General features: G+C 38.3%; 1 protein-coding gene across 2 annotated transcripts in view; it reads right to left on the minus strand.

Annotated features, from left to right (window-relative positions):
- Positions 1 to 19,277, minus strand: part of LOC126238324 (coiled-coil domain-containing protein 149) — a 52,771-nt gene that overhangs the window by 2,308 nt on the left and 31,186 nt on the right. The window contains exons 9-10 of one of the 2 annotated variants that reach the window (XM_049947783.1): positions 16,765 to 16,943; positions 11,208 to 11,336 (exon numbers count right to left, since the gene is read on the minus strand). In XM_049947783.1, coding sequence (XP_049803740.1) covers positions 11,208 to 11,336; positions 16,765 to 16,943 — 308 coding nt within the window. Of the gene's footprint in view, positions 1 to 11,207; positions 11,337 to 16,764; positions 16,944 to 18,322; positions 18,658 to 19,277 lie in introns of those variants that run through there. The other variant, XR_007545318.1, reaches the window with a different exon arrangement.

A 19,277-nucleotide genomic window follows, 5' to 3' on the forward strand; every position in this document is an offset into this window, starting at 1 on the left:
CTCACACATATGATGGCAAGTATCATACTAAACCCAGCAGCAAACAGAGCAACCTCAACTCTAACAGTCATTCTGCCACCACAATCCCATAACAGGCATTCAAGACATTCTTAAAGCAAGAATCCTTTCATATGACTGACAAAAATCTGCACAACTACTACTGAACCACATACGAACTACTTCAGTTTTCTGCAAGTGATTTTTAGACACATTTTTAATTTCCTTCCCAATTACAACCTAGGCCTAACATCTGTCATTGCCCTGCAACACCTATTGAGACTTGCACTTTAATAGTTAAAATTCTATTGCTATTTAAGATATTATTCTTCTCCCATACACTGTGCATTCTCCCTAGTCTCGAGATATGATTGTCTCTTGTCCCTCTAGTAATGCAGTCAATTCCATATAACTTTTTCTTTATCCTACTTGCAATCAATTTCTCAAAACAGGAGCAGTTAAATGTTATTTTTGGTTCTGTTGCAGGTTCAGTGATTAGTAAGCTGATCTGTTAGGTATCAATCATATAGCACATAGTGTCAGTTGGCTCTGAGCACTATGGGACTTAACACATAGTGTCAGTTCTGGAACTGTTTGAACAGACCCTGTATGTGTACTAAGCTTCTTAGACTTGCTAATATGAAATATGCAAACATTAACACCACATAGACTGGAGGTAGGAAACATTGAAAGTGCAAAAAAGAAACCAGGAAAAAACCACAAAGATTCACAGTACAAATCATTTTATTCAAAGGAATGAAAGTTAGAACAGTTTCACTTCATTTTTAAAGTGACAGAAAAAAGTTGCAAAAGTGTGATAAGTTCAGAATTAAAAAGATATGTAAAAATGAAAATTTAAGTAAACATTTACGTGCCATGCTTCAATTCATAGGAATCACTGACTGTGCACAGCATCACATCATTTATTTCTGAGCATTAACAAATAATACAATATTGACATCACTGACAATGAGAAATAATTTTCCCTGTATTTCAATTATAGAAAATCAACCATGGCTAATAGGTCCTATTTTTCAGCACTTAATTGTTGGTCAATGGAACACGAGTAATATTCCTAAGATGAGAAAATCATGCAGTTTGAACACAGAAATTACACGATATTTGGTTTTATTTCATTATACTACACAATCTGCAGTTAAATTATCATGATTCACACTTACATCATGTTGCATTGGTTCTTTCTGAACAACAGATGTCCATTTGTTTATTATATATGGCTTTTCCTGAATTCTTAGCTCAGTATTCTTCTTTAAGTTTCTAATCTTGCCTTTCCTTTGCTTAATAAAGCACTAGACAGAAAAGATTAATGTTTTAAATAACTCAAATGAAGTAAAATGTACTGTTTCTTGTTGGTAGTAGGAAAGTGAGCAAGAAACAGGTTATAACATGATTACCACTGCGGTCAGGTATGCTTGGCACATTCAGCATTCCTCATGTCACAAACAAAGGTACTTACATACTGCTGAATCTAGTGAAGGTACTGTGAAGCACAAGGTGGCTTCTCTGGTACTTCCAACTTATCTCAAGTTATTGGCCATGATATATTTAGCATTTTACAGGAAAAAAAGAAAATACCCAAATCTGGCAGTTTCAGTGTTTCCCATTTCTAGTATTTAATTGTTCTCGATAATGCTCCCAGCCACTGTGGTATAGCCGTTAAGGTACCTACCAAGGCAAAGGAAAAGGAAAAGGAGAAAATAAATGTTTGTCTTCAACATCACAATGTTGAAGAATGAGATTTAAAAAAAATAATAATAAAATAACAGGATTTCCAAGGGCAAAACTGAAGAGCTGGCATACTTAAGTCTAAAAAGATGGAGCTTATGGAATTAATGTATTTTTAGGGACCATGATTCCCCAGGTGTGAAACTGAAGAGCTTGGCATACACTTTTTACCTGCCACTTTATCACAGAACAGAACTGATACGGGCCAAAGTTAAAGATTACATAAGGGGGGGGGGGGGGGGAAATCTGTCCCCAGTCAAAGCACTCACTACTGACGCTGACAGAAAGACATCTCCGAAAATAAGATTAAAGCCATAAATCACACATTACACAACATGGAAGAAAAATGGCAAAATTAAGCAATTTTGTAAAATTCAGTACAGGAAATGATGACACCATTAAACTATGAAACTGGCAATGTTGGTGATAGCAACAACAGTAATGTCAGGAGAGTTTTTCCACTGTCAGCACAAAGTAGGTGGACAGGCAGATTTAGCAGAGCATTTGGAGCAAGTGGTTTAAACACCTGCAGGGAAAAAGTCTATTTTCACAAGTTTTGACTAATAAGAAAGTTATTCTCAGCAACTGAGTCTGAATGAGATCATATCAGGAACTCAGTCTGTACTACACACGAGAATTCTCTCTCACTGTTTGTAATATAAATGAGTGAACCTATTTTGTGTCACCATTCTTCTTTATTCTGAATCAATATGATCAGTTTTCTCACCTCATTTAACAAGAATAACTAGGTTTTACTTTTTATTTTTTATTTTGCTACATTAGGAATAAGTAGAAAGTGTGATCAGAAACCATAATAATACGTCATTTATAAACCTAGCAAAACAGCTTCTCATACTGAAACCACACGGACAATAACTTAATTATTGATGTGTAAGTGTGAAGAATAATTAATCTCATGTTGGAGATGTTTGACATAGTTCTGGTTTGGAGCAGATGAAAATATAATGGATTCTTAAGCTTTTGTTCACATCATGTATTTACCTACATTCACACATAAAGATGCTTCTTGCATGCCAAAAATTTTGCAGTGCCATCAGGAAATGCATTTTTGTAAACTTTCCGTACTGGTAATCATATTAAAAATTGTTTGTATAAATAAAACTAAAATGTTAACATAGTGAAGCTCTTTCAGCACACACTGACGCCGGTTCCATCTTTGTATGCTGAACAGTTTCTGAGTCTGAGTGAGTTGAATGAAATGTGTGATCATGCACACATTTCAGGCAGGACAGGGCAATTCTGCTCCTTGCCTGCATGTGCTTCTGCCGAAGTATCAACAATGAAAAATTCTAAACAGGGTATGGTCTAACACCTGCAAACAACTTTATTTCTGCATAGGTATTGCAACCAACATATATTTCAACCAGATTACTGTACCCAAGTCTTGGTCTACCTCTACAATTTTTATCGCCACACTTCCCTCCATTACCAATCTAACTATTCCTTGATGCTTCAGAATGTGCCCTATCAACTGACTCCTCCTTTAGTCAAAGTTGTGCAATAAACTTTTCTCTCCGATTTGATTCAATGCTTCTTCATAACTTATCTGACCTACCCGTTTAATCTTCAGTGTTTTTCAGTTTTCAAAAGCTTCTCTCATCTTCTTCTTGTCTCACTGACTGTAGTCTAGACAAACATTTTCAGAAAAAACTTCCTACTACTTAAATTTATATTTGGCGTTAACAAAGTTCTCTTTTCAGAAAAGCTCCTAACACGATTGCAATACTGCATTAAATATCTACTTCTGGTATTTTAAGTTACTGTGATCTCCACATAGTAAAACTTTTCTTCTGCTTTAGAATGTAGTTTCGTAATCTACTTCCAACCGCACCTGATTTAATTCAACTACACGCCATTACCCTGAATTTGTTTCTGTTACTGTTAATCTTACAATATCTTTCCATGGCACCATCTATTCCAATCAACTGATGTTCCAAGTCCTTTGCCAATTCACACAGAATCACAAAGTCGTCTGCAAACATCAAAGTTTTTATTTATTCTGAAGTGTAATTCTTTTTTCAAACTTTTCCTTGCTTCAGTGCAAGTTGAAGATAGCCTTTCATAGTGTCTTGTAATCAACACTTTCTCTAAATCTATAAATGTGGGTTTGCCTTTTTTTCGACATATCTTCTCAGACAAATCGTAAGGTCAGTACAGGCTCAAGTGTTCCTATATTTCTCCAGAACACAAATTGATCGTTCTCCAGAGAAGCTTCTACCAAATATTCCATTCTCCTGAAATAATTGTGTTATTATTTCATGATGACTTATGAAACTTATAGTTCAATAATAGCAACACCTGGCAGCAACTGCCTTCTTTGGTACTGGGATTCGGACAATCTTCTTAAAGTCTCAGGCTATTTCACCTGTCTCATATATTCTTCATACAAAATGGGATGACAATATCATAGTTGATTCTCCCTCTTCTGAGGGAATGTTGTCTACTCCAGGTGCCTTCTTCAGACTTGGGTGTTTCAGTGCTCTGTCGAACTGTCCTCACAGTATACATCACCCATGTCATCTCCACAAATTCTCTCTTCACTTTTCATAATAGTGCCTTCAAAGTTTGTTTTCCTTTAATAGTCGTTCTATATATTCTTTCCATCTACCAGCCTTCCCTTATTTGCTTAGTACTGGGTTGCAATCTGAGCTCTTGAGTTTCATACAGCTGTTTCTCTTTTCTCCAGTGGTTTATTGAATTTTTCTGTACACAACATAAATCTTTCTCACATTCATAAATATATATCCACAAATTCTTCATTTTGTAATTTCTGAAGAAAGAACATTTTACAATATCAATTTAGAAATTCACAACTCATGGTCACAATGTCCTCTGCTTGCTTCTACACATTTCCACTCTTCAGATCGTGGACTGCCACATCATTTCATATATGCCTAGATGTATCAAGAAGCCACAATGATGTAGAGCAGGGCTAGCATGCCAAACTTCACGTGTGCAGCTTGTGTGGGTCACAGGCAGGCCACAGGTGGGCCAAAGCCCAGCCTGTCACTCAGTTTTGCTCTGCCCTTCTTGAAAGTAGCCGAAACGGCACAACGATTCATTTAGGGTTGCAGTGTGGCATTATTCAGTCAGCACAACTATCCGAGTACAGAAGAATAGTGGTGTCAGTGCTGTTTACTCTTCGCTATTTGTTTGTGGTATGAATGTTATTCACAGGTCCTGTGACTGTTTGCCACAAAACGAGGCAGTCTAGCAATCTATCAAATCCTTTAAAATGAATGGGAATAACAGAAGAAGAGATGAATACGAATTGTCATTTCCTATAAGCAACGGGTACTGCATACCTGCTACAAAACTACATTAGAGTACCACACAGAAAGAATTTAAAGATTTAATTGACAGTAAAGGAGCAAAAAATAACAATGATTGCCAGACGGGATTCATTTTACGTACATCAAGAAACAGTTTGTGCTAAATTTGCAGGCATAAAGCATGTGCAGAAATTGATGATATAAATAGTAAAATTTCTGAATTCACACACATTATTCCATTGGCAGTTGCAACGATTTTCATGGAATTTAACAAAGAGTATGGAGACTTCATAAGTTACTGCAAAGTACATTGATTAGGTCAAGGGGCATGCCTGGAATGATTTTTCAATTTAAAACTCACTATTGCTGAATTTATGAAGGAAAAAGGAGTGCAGGAATGAAAAATCGCACATATGAAATAGATTGCAGACTTCACATTTTACACGGACTTCACTGCACAGTGCCCACAAAAAGACACTGCACGGTACCTTCTTTCTGATTAGTTGGGGTACATTTAACAAGAAAATCATGTTGTTAGAGCGAAACATTCTGACAAAGACAGTCCAGCTGCCTAAGGTCACAGGCATTAAAGAAAATGGGAGATCTGAAGAATTCATTATGGTCTTGAGCATCTGTATGCAAGTTGTTTTTGAAACCTTTCGCCATTTCAGTTGAAAGTGCCTCTATGCAGGTGCAGATGTAACTAACTGACCTGCAAGGTAAATCCAGTTATAACGACAAATCTCTTTACTTTAAAACTGTACAGAACATTTACACTGCTTTCCTCAGGCAAAGTTTCCAAGTTTCCATTATGGGGTCACAAAAGCGCTACAATATTTCCATCCACATATTTATGTCAAAGACCTTTTTTCCAAAATGAAACTATATAAGCCATGATTGTGAGACAACTTTGTGAAACTTAATGAAACTGTCTGTCTCTGTACATACGCTGACAGTTTGAAGCAGATAAAAATAGTAATATGTATTTAGTGTACCAAAATTAATTAAATCATATTGAAAACTTGTTTTGTTTGTGAGCTATGTTGTTGACAACTGTTAAATATAAAATCAAGTTGTATGCAACTGCATTGCCATTTAAATGTGGCACGTTCACTGTTTTCCCCTCTTCCCCTTCCTTGCACTCACACAGTGTGTCAAGGCACTAGAGGAAATGTATGGTGAGGCCAAGCGCTTCGGCACTCGGGTGCAGGCACAAGCCGAAATCTTGACCACCCCTGATGTAGAGCCTATGGATCTGGAATTTTCTTCTGATAAAATCAATTGTTTTAGTTCCCTACCCTACCCCTAATTAATAATACAAAGGGTTGAGATCTGGGGAATGTACAGGACACAGAATTGATCCAACCTTACCTATTTGTCTGACATGATAGGAATCATCCAGAGGATATTTAACAACATTAATGTAATTTGCAGGATACTCATCAAGAATAACCAGACACTTCCTCTTTATTTGTAGGGACATATCCTGTATAAAGTTTGGAAGAGTGTTCTTAATTAAGTCATTCTAGCAAGATGTGCTAAGTTGTAGAGCTCTCAAGTTCCACCCACATCGAGTCATTAAGTTCTCCATGATATTTCGGCAAACAGCCTCATTGGCATCTTTGTGTGGCTCCTGATGACTACTGCTCTGTTCATGTCAATGTCCCAAATATCTTAGTGATTACCCTACCCATCACTCTGTTCCTTGTCACTAAACACCTGACAGCAAACTGTGGTCTTCAGCAACAGCATTATCAACACTGGGTGCACACCTCACTGTACACTTAACGCTTTTCTTTTTCTTGGCTCTGTGAAGGGTTCCTTGCCTAATTCAGTTGTAGGCCACTATCTTTGTTAATTAGACTGTCTTGGATCCTAATTTCAGTGGCCTCTCATCACACATTCCAAGCAGGAGGAAGAATGCCTCAGTATCTTGGTTTTATTGTAATCTGCAATACGGCGACTCTCTATATATTATTGTCAGCCACAGCTGATATGGTGGTCTGGCATAATTCAGTGTGGTGTTTATATTCACAGCGCCTTTCTTCTACAGTGTTTACAGTTTCCCAAATATGTATGTCGCAAAATTAGCAGGGGATTTGGTTGACAACTGGTTGAAAAATCCTAGATCATACTGTACAGAACCTTAAGGGTGGGTAAATACACATTTAATAGTATGCTGCTCCAAGATTCTGTTGACTTTTCTTGTGTATTGCCTACAAATGAGATGCACACTAGAAATTTATCTCCTCTTTTCTTCCTGCTGTTGCTTAGCTAGAATCTGTCCAAGCGTACACTTTATCTGCTTGTTGTTATATCCATTTCTTAGTAATGTTGTCTTCAGGTGGGTCAGCTCAGTTGGAAGGCTGTTTTGGTTGTACATGGATTGTACCCTGCGTACACATGTGAACATGTACATACAAATCAGTGTGTGCAGGCTTCCAATTAGTTTTCATTTCACCAGGACATCAAAAAACAGGACAGCACCATCCTGTTCCACCTCCATGGTTAACTGTATGTTGGGCGAAGCAAGTTGAGGTTATGGAGAAACTCACCTAAGCTGTGTCATGCATGTGGCCACACAACAAACATACCATCCAAGTAATGGAAGAGAGATGTTGGTTTTAGTTGGGCTTGCTCCAGAGCCTACTGTTACATAAACAACATGTTTGTCATTTGGCCACATGGACAGCTTAAGTGAATTTCTCCATAATGTCAACTCACTTCACCCCAACCAACAATTTACCGTGGAGGTGGAACAGGATGAAACACTCCCATTTCTTGACATCCTGATGAAATGGAAACCAGATGGAAAGTTTGGACACGGTGTGCACAGCACGCCTACACACACTGTTATGTACTCTTGCACAGTAGATTAGTAAATAAGGACAAGAATAAAATTTTGTTAAGAACCAATGGAGACTGCTAAGTGGAGTGCATCTGCCAGCTATGCAACGGTGTCCTAACTGAGTGTGAATATGGGGACCTAAAGTACAAACAAGCTTTGAGCACATCTCATCAGTCTATGTGAGAGGGCAGCCAAGAACAACTGATTCAACACACTAACAACAGCGCAGAACAGATGAAATATGCACCCATAACAAGATTAAATGTAGTAACTTCACTTACAGATGTCGTCAGGAAATACCTTTCAGGATGCATAAATGAACGCTCTGAAACTCTGAAGATAAATACTAGAGCAGTCAAGAGCACTGACAGATTCAGAAAATTAGAGCACAGTTGATCACCAGTGTGGGGGGGCACCGCATCATTGCCTACTATAAGACCTCTGCCCTCCTCAAGCTCACTCTGAGCTAGGCCATTCAACCTGCATTGCAGATATCAATGGAAACCAGGATGTTCTGGTGAATCAATTAGCACCTACAAGCTGCTGCCAATTTGGAAGTCCACTGCTTAAAATCCACAACAATTCAGCTGTGGAGGGGACTTCTGATCTGCAGGTCACATACCTGATGGTCACAATGGTGACTGAGGAGGGGAGCTGGGCCGATCCTCTTTGGATGAAGAACCAACCTACCTGTTTGCATGCTATTCAAACATAGGTGCTTGGGTGCCTGTGCCTACTGGGGCAGTACAAGTACCCTCATACCAGCCGTACGCTGGTACCACGACCTGGGCCGTCCTTCGTGTTGCTCCAGGGACTTTCCCTACATGCCAGTTTGACAACCGACAACAGGGGCATGCAGATTTCCAGAGCTGAGCCTAATTGCAGCTTCACTCATCGAGAGCACTGAGGCTCTGATGGACAGCCACAGCCAAGTCAGGCTGCAAAGATGCACAGCCTCCTGTCACGATGCTGCAGCACTGACCATGGGCAATGCAGGATCTGAGCTTGGAAAGTTACATGCTTTCAATCACCACGGACTCCCCAGTTGCTGCTAGGCAGCACCAGGAATAAGGTGGAATGACTGTAAAACTCTTGCACTCTACAGGATCACTCACCCCTGCCCTCTGCTCGACCTCCTGATAACAAAAATGACCCCAGCTTGGATCATATCAGTATGTACATGCCTCCATCAGATACCACAACTCCTCACATGAAGGTGTTTTGCACACACTTTTTCACAGGTGTGATCCATCAGCAACCAAGACATCCTTACAGTTGAGTTGAAGCACCTGGAGACAACATTCCAAGGAAGTGGGGATAGCAGCAAGCAGATACAGCGTGTGCTTATACAGGTTGTACCTACACAAACACAGGAAGAAAAAGAGCGGCGCAAATCATTAGTGTGCATCTCACTTGTTAGCAGTAGCTGCAAAAACACAATGTTAAAAGTGTATTTTGCCAATCCCCTAACATTACTAGGATCAGTCAAGGATGATTTAAGCCTTTGCCAACCAGGGGTTTACCAAATCCCCTAGCAACGCAGCAAAGCATACATTGGGGGAACTATACAAATGGTAGAAAAGGGGCTGCTGTGAACATGTATGCCATAATGAATTATGCCAACCATAGTGTAAAAAGTGGCCATAGTACAGATTACAACAAAACCAAGATACTTAGGCAGTCTTCCTCTTCTGTGGTTGTGTTATTAAAGAGGCTGTTGAAATTAGGGTCCAAGAAGATATAATTAACAAAGGTAGTGGTCTACTAAGCCAAGAAAAAGAAAAGGATCCCTACAAAAGTGAGGTCCACAGCTGACACTGATAGCACAACAATGGAGACCATAGTTCGCAGCCGGGCACCACCACCTCCACCACTGCCTCCACCAACAACCGCTGTTGCTGCTTGGATAGCAAGAGGAGTTGAGTGATGGAGGTGATAATGGGTAAAGTATACAGGACACTAACACAGTAGTTGTCAGGAACCACCTGAAGATGATAACACAAGTGTTTCCGAAATATGATGTAGAACGTACGACATGACCTGGGCAGGCACCCAAATATTTTACATCAGATCACACATAAAATGTGCTGGGATCTACAAGGCAGTAGCCTAAAACTGCACTCCACACGTTGAACTTCAAATGTTACTGGTGTTGAACTTGACTTGTACAGTAAGGTTTTCATCAGCCAGCAAAGGTTTGTTGTAAGAATTTGTATTCTACCTCTTCCAAATTTTGCCTCATCTGTAAACAAGACTGAAGATATAAACAGTGGATTAGCAGTTGTGCTGACATGTTATTGGCAAAGAAGATTGGAGTTTGATATACTGCTGACTACAGTGTCACTTCAGACAGAGCACAAACTCAGATATGTGCCATGTTCTTTCTAAAGGCATTTGCCGAAGTAATTTAGGGGAACCACGAAATAACTAAATCTGGATGGCAGATGTTGATTTAACTACCTTACACTGAAATGTGTGTCTAAACCACTGCACCATCTTGCTTGAAAATTGGCGAAAGTTATCACATGGTTGGTGATTTGTGGTTGAAATGTTAAAGAGGATACAGATAATGGAGTCACCATGAGGTACCATCTGTGCAGTGCTACAAGATGTATCAAATGCTATGGTTACATGAATGCAGATACTTCAATTTCTTTAACAACCAGCAGAAAGCACTCTTCCTGGTTAATTATATGCATGATAATTGGCCAGCCCCTAAATGCTATTTGTGATATATGCAATCAATCCTTTCTTAGTAAGGCAGCAATAAACTGCACAAATCTTTAGATGACTCCATTGTTGTTACCTGATGACACATTTTGATACACCAATGCAAACTCTTGTCCCTTACAATGTGTACTCACAAATCATATAGCCAGTTATTGTTAAGCAGAAAACTACTACTATGCATGTGAACAAGTTCAAGATCAATTAACCTAAAATGTACACCAATTTCGAATGAAAATATGTCTTCACAGTAACATAACCCCATAGGGGACACAATAAGTGCATCATCAGATTAACTTCTAGCAATAACATTTCTTGATGATCCAAGAAAATGATTGAACTATTGGTTCAGCTGCCAGATTTCATGTCAACACACACTGAAAGCAAAACTATGAAATTTTGGATGAACGATTATATATACAAGACTGTGTTTCCTTGTTTTGGCATTAGGAAGTCACACCAAAAGATGGTAAAAGTATTTCTAATGTACACTCTACATTGTCCTGCTACAGCAATAGAACCAGAGATGCAGTTTTAAACAGTTACCTAAAATGGTAATTCTGCTTTTACATTTGCTTTCCATTACAGTAACCTACCAGTTCTGCATCCACTGCCAAACGATAGATGTCCAATAGCTGAAAGATTACACGTATCACCTGGCATCTTGCTACACTGTTCCATCTGATGACTTGGTTCCATGCTATCAACACATTCTTCTTGAACTTCTGGAACATTCAAATGCACTGGTGAGTTTAACAGTACTAGAATGGAGCAGTCAAAATAGGATACCTGCAAGCAATAAAATTAAATTCTTTGGAAAATAATTAATACTTTTTTTCATGTCTCATGCAGAGATGCTCTGCACACAAAAATTCACTGAAATTCGCAGGAACAAAATCAAATTTTGTTAATATTTTCAAGAATTTATAAATTACATAAACTGTTAGCAAAGTAAGGAAGCCAAAATTTACTTTTCAATAAAAACAATTATTCTATTCGCTGTCACCTAATCATTGTCAACAGGATTATGAATCTGATAGAATTTCTATTAGCTGTAATGAATAGCAGGTTGCTCTAGATCTGGGAGAAGCAAAGTAAGATAACTATCCTGAAGTGTCCAAATACAGTATTAGTGGTGTAACTGATTGACAGTCACATCACTTAAATATCTACCTGTAACGTTCCAAAGTAATATAAAATGGAACAAATATGTAAGGTGAGTTGTAGAAAAGGTGAATGGTTGATGTCAGTTTATCGGGAGCATTCTCGAAAGTGCAGCTCATCGATAAAGGAGCCCACATACAGAACACTTGTGCAGCCCATTTTCGAGTTATGCTCGAGTGTTTGGGATCCCCATCACGTTGGATTAATGGAAGACATTGAAGCAGTTCAGATCTGTGCTGCTAGATTTGTTACCAGTAGGTCCAGTCAGCAAGTGAGGATTACAGATATGCTCCACGAACTGAAAAGGGAATCCCTGGAGGGATGAAGATGTTCTTTTTGCAAAATAGTTGAGAAAGTTTAGAGAACCAGCACTTGCAACAGACTGCAATGATTTTACTGCCACCAACATACATTTTGTGTAAGGAAATGAAGACCAAATGAGAGACATCAGGTCTTTTACAGAAACATACAGACAGTCATTTTTCTCTCACTCCATTTGCAAGTGGGACAGGAAAGGGAATGACTAACAGTGGTATGGGGCACCCTCTGCTATCAAACTGTATAGTGGCTTGCGGAGAATTTGTATCGTTGTAGATGTAGATTAACTGCACAATTCATACAGCCTCCAACATGGTTTATCATGTTCTTAATTTTCTACCACCATTCACCACTGCATTTATGTCTGTTGCATATTGTATTTAAAATGAGATTCTATGTAATTGAAAAAATATGATGACAACAAAACCAAACTACAGAGCAGAAATTAAAAGCACTCTTGGTGCACAAGTCAGTTAAAAAGTAGAAATATCACACAAAGTAATAAATCTAGTTACTGATTTCCCACGAGTGAAAAAAAAAACAGGTGTATGGAAACAAATGGAAATTATAAAATTCATATAATTTTTGGAACATGCACATAAAAATATGCCAGTACTATTGTCCCGCAAGTAGGCTCGATCACACAGATCATTAGTTTCAATAGTATTTCTAAATATTGTTTCCTGAAATTATTAAGCATTATATTCATAAAAATAAATTCTAATTAGTTTTAAAAATGTTTCAATTTCATAAAGCATATCTGGAAAGCATTTGTTACAAATATTAATCACCACTGATCTGGAGCATATGAAACACATAATATTGCTTAAATTTATTATTTTACTGCAAACATAACAATTTACTATCTCATTCCAACTTATTTCCATAATATGTCTTACATAGTGTGGGCAAACTAAAACTGTCTGGGAAAATATCCATAATGCTGACACAGGATTGGGCCTTGTTATTGAATAAGATAACTGCCCATCACAGAAAATTCTGGGACCCATGATTTCTACGCATCAATCAGTTGCTGTCAAGTGTCCACACTTCTGCATCTCCGACATGCTCTGCCCAAGTACTTCACTGTGTCATTATTTGAATGCAGTCTTAAGAATCAAACAGCATGTATATGCAGACAAGAAAAACAAATTCCCAGAGTTTTCCCAGATTTCCCAGTTAAAAACACACTTTTTCTCGGGTGAAAATACACTCTGTCCCTGGTGAACACACATTTTTTGCTTGTTAAGTGACAATATGCTTTCCCTCACAGCTGTAAAACTTATCATTCCTTTGAATGGTGAAGGTTTAATTCACCAGTACAGACCTTCCCTGCACTTCAGGGAATGAAAGCCAGCAAAAATTAACACTATTTGGAAAGATCTTTGATGTGCAGTAACATTTGCACTGCATATTTTGGTATTACGAAAGTATAAACGAGAATTCCACCAAATACAGAATGGTAGCTTCCAAAGCATTGAAATCGAGATTGTGATATGCTTTTGTCAGCCAATGATAGCCGATTTCATGTGATCTCCCCAGCCAACGATAGCAGATATTCACTTGATGTAATCAGCCAACAGCAACATCGCTGCTAAGTAGCATGAACACACACACACACACAGGAATAGTTAATTAATAAAAATACAGTACATCTACAAGAAAAGCTAAGCTTTGACCTACAATATCATTCATCAAATACTTTCTGCCTTTTTTCCCCCAAGCTGGTGGGTCATAAGAGCACAGCTTAAATTGCAGCAGCTGAATATTTCTGACAAGCATGATTATAAATTTCACTGTTATCACAGAACATTTCGTGGGTTACCTGGCTGAATACGTGTTCTGTTGGGCACTTAGACTTTTCAATAGAAAAAGCTAATAAGTGTCAAACTGCTCAAGCACTAATTTCGCATTTTTTTGGAGGATAATTACACTTTTTGGTCATTGTTACTGCATAATTTGTAATCTATTAAACAACTAAAATAAATATGGAAAACTAACCCTGAAACTTGGTCTTCTTTAGTGTGTGTTACCCTTTGAGATAAAACAAACACAAATGTGCCAATGGCATAAATGGTTGGTCTTCCGAGCCAGAAATTTTTCTAAGTGTCTGGTCCCCAGAGTTAAGTTTTGAATGAGAGTCTAACACACTGTGATTTGTGAAATTTGTAACACATTCTCACACATATTTCATGTTGCGTAAAAGGAAAATTACTTAAAAGCAATGCTTCTCAAACCACTATTCACAATATTTTCCTGCAACGTGTTGGAAATGTAAACAGTTGTGACGTCATGCTCATCAAAACAAGGTTCACAACAAAGACATGTCAAATGCAATTTGTTACAAGGTATTACACAGTCTTTGACACATTTTGTTCTTGGCAGATTCTTGTGTGTGCGCTGTGTTTTGTTGTTGTAAATGGCACACTTTCTTTGCAACTAAAATTTTATTTTGCTTCTATTCTCTTGTCCGTGTTTTATTGTTGCAGTATTGTTCTGCAGTAGCAGGCTGAAGTAAAATTCTTTGTTAAAGCATCAGTTCTTACCAGTCAAAATTGACAAAAAATTTAAATAAAGACAAAAATTCCCAGAATACTTAAAAATTCCCAGGTTTTTCTAAGCTTTCTCCCAGGTAAGAAAATTCCCAGGCTTTCTGTGGATTTCCCAGGTTATATATTCCCTGACCAAAGGACATGAAAGGGAAGCAGTAGTTGACACCTGAGACAAAGTTGTAACATACTCCTCATGTTATTCAACTGCACATAAATCAAGCAAGAAAGGATACCTAGATGAAATTTGTAAAAGAAATTAGACCTCAGGAAAGAGAAATAAAAACTATGATAAACCTTAATGACATTATATTTTTTTCAAAGATGAGAAATGACTTGCAAGATCAGCTGAATGGAATGAACAGTGCCTTAAAAAGATGTTAAGAGATGAAAACAAATAAAAGCAAAACATGAGTAATGGAGTGCAGTTGAATTAAGTTAGGGAATTATGGAGAAGTTAGATTAGGAAATGCGATGCCAAAATAAATAGGCACATTTTGATATTTGGGGAGCATAACAACTGATGGCAACAGCAGTAAAGAGAATTCATGTGAAGACAGCAACAGAAAGAAAAGCTTTTCTGGAAAAAATGGTAACAACAAATATAAATTTAAGTGTTCAGTAGTCTCTTTGGGAAGTATTTGTCTAGAGTGTAACCTTAAATGGAAGCAAAACTTGGATGACAGAGCAGATAAATAATGAAGTGACACTAAATAACACTGGGGAGAAGAGAGATCTGTGGCACAACTTGATACAATGATGAGATAAGTTGATAGAACACACCTTTTGGTATCAAAGAATAGTTAATTTGGTAATGAGAGAGCAAAGAATTTAGAAGACGACTAAGTTTTGAATGTAGTAAATACATTCAAATATATATAGGTAGCAGCAAATACACAGAGGGAAAAAAGAAAGATTTGCACAGAACAGATTAGCATGATGTGCTGTATCAAACTTATCTTCAGACTGACGGCTAAACGACAACAACCACCAAACACTTTGTAATTATGACTAAATTCTATTAGATACCTACAAAAGATCCTGCTAATGGGATTAATATCAATATAAAAAAAAAAAAACTATGAACTTGAAGCGGAATAAGACACTGTAAATTCTGCGCAGATGACTGCCACTGGAGGGCAGCACCAGATGACTAAGTAAAACGATTGGCCACTGACTATCAAGAGGTCAGACTATTGAGAGAGGAGAAGAGAAAGTGGGAGTTGTTGACTTAAACTACAAGGGAACGCTGGTGAAGAATGATAACATGATCTGTTGTTTTATTCATAATTTGACTTCACATGTGGCTATTTGTTTTTATTTTTAAGGCAGTAAACTTTAAGTAAAATTACCTTCTGACAATAAATATTTTGCTGCATGCAGCAACATCTAGTGGTAAAATTTTTGTTAATCTTTTTTGTTTCCATAGCATTTCCCCCTTCCTCTACAATATTCAGTTCACATTTGATGTCATTCTGAGTAGGGTTTTGTTTTTACAGCGTTTTGAAACTGGAACTTTAATTATAGCCATCCTGTACATGCATGGTGCAATAAAGGTCATCTTGCATAATAGAATTTGACAGTCCATGGTGTTTTTTAGTTTTTCATCATTTGGAAAAGAAAAAATAAGCATTCAGAGATGGGGGGAGGGGGAGGGGGAGGGGGAGGGAGAGGGGGAGGGGGAGGGAGAGGGAGAGCAGTGCTTTATTATCATGGCCCTATTGCAAGAAGTATACCCTTGCATTTCTGTAACTCCTGAAGTGAATTACTTAGAGCGATATCCAGTCAAATGTGAAATTGAAAGCACTGAGCAGCTTGGCATTTCTCATACCTAGAAAGCAGATTTCAAATGTGAAACAAACACCACGTGACAGAAAAGAAGTGAGGCCAACTGGAGATCAAAGCTTTAATTTTTGTGGTTCCAGTCCATCATCCACTTAGCTACAGATATAATGTGATAAAGAGAGCAGTAAAGTACAGCCATTGTTTATTTTTTTTATTTATTTTTTTTTATTTTTTGCTAAGAGCCTGAAAGTAGTTTTAAATGTAATATAGTTTGCAAGGGAGCCCAATAATTATTTTTAAGTGAAGGATTTAAAAAAAGCAAGAAACTGGGAATTACCTTTGAGACTGCTATCTCCTTCTGAACTAGAATCATTGTTGAACAGGCATTCCACTTCACGGTCTACAGTTGCACTGCTGTAGCCTTCAAGAAGTATCTGGGATGGAAATGCTGCAACCCGTCCTCCTTCTATCCTTTCTAATCGATACTCCAGTTCTTTAATGCGCCCTGCCAGAATCCTTTAAAAAATTACACAAAAGGAACAGTTTGATAAAAGTTTGTTACCTTCAAACATATTTAAATAACTGAAATATAAGCTTCATCACAAAGATAGTTCTAATCTACACCCACACCAGCAACATTTATGTCACACACTCTCACATCACAAAACTTCAGGATAACTTGCATTTCAAAGAATGTAAGGAACTTAATTCATAAGCAAATTCATTCATAAATCCTCAACTTCTAAAAGTGAACATGATGCACAGGTTCAAAAACAAAGGAAGGAAGGATGACTAAGATTTAACATCATGTCGACTATACAGTCATTAGGGACAGAGAACATGCTCAGAATGAGGGCACCGATATAATAGTTTGGAGGGGAGTGGGCCTATACCTGGGGGTGTGGTATATTTTTAATATTTTGGAAGATGAGTGGTGACTTGTAAGCAGAGATAAAAAGTTACAGTTCCGGTCCTGTCAAAAAGCTGCATAATACTGGCTTTTAAATCATTTTATTGAAAGAAAAATACCTAATAAACTATTTTTTCCTTTCCCTAAGAGATAGGGGCTGGTGGGTGACCCCCACCCCTCCCGTTGTCCCCAGGTATGAGCACCCTTGGCTTGAAATGTTACAAGGATGAGGGCGGAAATTGCCTATGCCCCTCTGAATGACCCAGTGGGTGGAGCTGGAGTGATTTAGGGAAATCTTGGAAAACTTACATCAGGACAGAAAAATGTGGATTTGAACTGTCATCCTCTCGAATGCCAGTCTAGTGTGCTAACCATTGCACCACCTTGCTTGGTAGTACTGGTTCAATCAATAACAACTTCTTTTAGTGTTATGTGGTCTGATGATAATGTAGAACAGTACACCTTTTGATCCATGTTCTGAGAATGCAGCTGTAACAATTCTTCTCCATTTCTGATATTTTGGCTGCAAATGCACTGTTGTCTTTGGAGCGAACCATAAGACACGCATGTGGCTGCAGACAATAGCAGCTAAAGAAATATCAATCAGGTTGCAGAGCTATGAACTAACTGGATGCAGTCTGCAACAGATATCATTGGTGGAGGACTCTAGTTATAGAATTAGGCCATATTGATAAGGGGATGATATCATTGCTTCTGACAGCGGACTGCTGAAAGGACTATATTCCATACTCTACTGAAATTGGAGCCGCCATTGTGATTACGTCCTTTGATGACTTCAACAGTTTCCTTGATGATCAAATCCTTGAAGAATGATGTGGAGGCAAGTATTCAGCAGGAAGGTTTATCATTAATATTTACAAGCATTGTTCTTGAATGGTTTGTGTCATTTGTCCAATACGTGAGAGTCCACACACACACACACACACACACACACACACACACACACACAGGATCTTACACACACCTGAGTTATGAATCGTCAGATCATAGACATAATCCCAATGGTGGCCTCAATTTAAGCAAGTATGGAACCCAGAACTTTCAGTAGTCAGTTTTCAGACCATGATACAGTGTCCCCATCAATATAGGCCAATGCTTCCGACTCAAGTTCTTACAAAATATGTTCACTGTAGAGGGAATGCAGGCAGTGCACAGCTCTGCTGTCCAAGTTGTATTTCTTCAGCTGCTACTGTCCATGGCAATATGCACATTGCTGCACTCCACAAGTTTAGAAGGCAGACAGGAAGGCTGTAGGGTCCATCACACAACTTTCTCAGAATATGGCTGGCTGTTCCAAAGCTGAAATATCAGAAGAAGAGAAGAACTAGTAACAGGTACATTCTTACAACTTCATGGATCAAGAAATACGCTGCAAAGACATGATTAAATATGCACATCATTTAATTATAAACACAAAACTAAGTCATATTATAATAATGACAGAAAAATCTGCATGCACAGATGTGAAACTACTGTTAAAAAAGGTAAAGTCTATGATGCACAACCCATGAAGTGGAGTGCAGCTTTTAGTCCTCCACAGCAATAAGAGGGGAGGGTGGTGAGCCCACTGCCCCAGCCACCTTTAACCCTCAGGAAAGATCGCCAGTACCGATTTCGGTAGCAGGCAGTGTGGACCTAAGGCCATCCTTGAGGGACTGGAATGAGGAAACATCCCTGCTCATACTCAAGATCCAGGACTTCCTGGCCCAGAGCCTAGCTCTCTACCTGCTAGACCACCATGGCCATTAAAATTACAGTGTTGTTGTTGTGGTCTTCAGTCCTGAGACTGGTTTGATGCAGCTCTCCATGCTACTCTATCCTGTGCAAGCTTCTTCATCTCCCAGTACCTACTGCAACCTACATCCTTCTGAATCTGCTTAGTGTATTCATCTCTTGGTCTCCCCCTACGATTTTTACCC

Source organism: Schistocerca nitens, chromosome 1, assembly GCF_023898315.1.
Source record: "Schistocerca nitens isolate TAMUIC-IGC-003100 chromosome 1, iqSchNite1.1, whole genome shotgun sequence".
Classification (NCBI taxonomy): Eukaryota; Metazoa; Arthropoda; class Insecta; order Orthoptera; family Acrididae; genus Schistocerca; species Schistocerca nitens.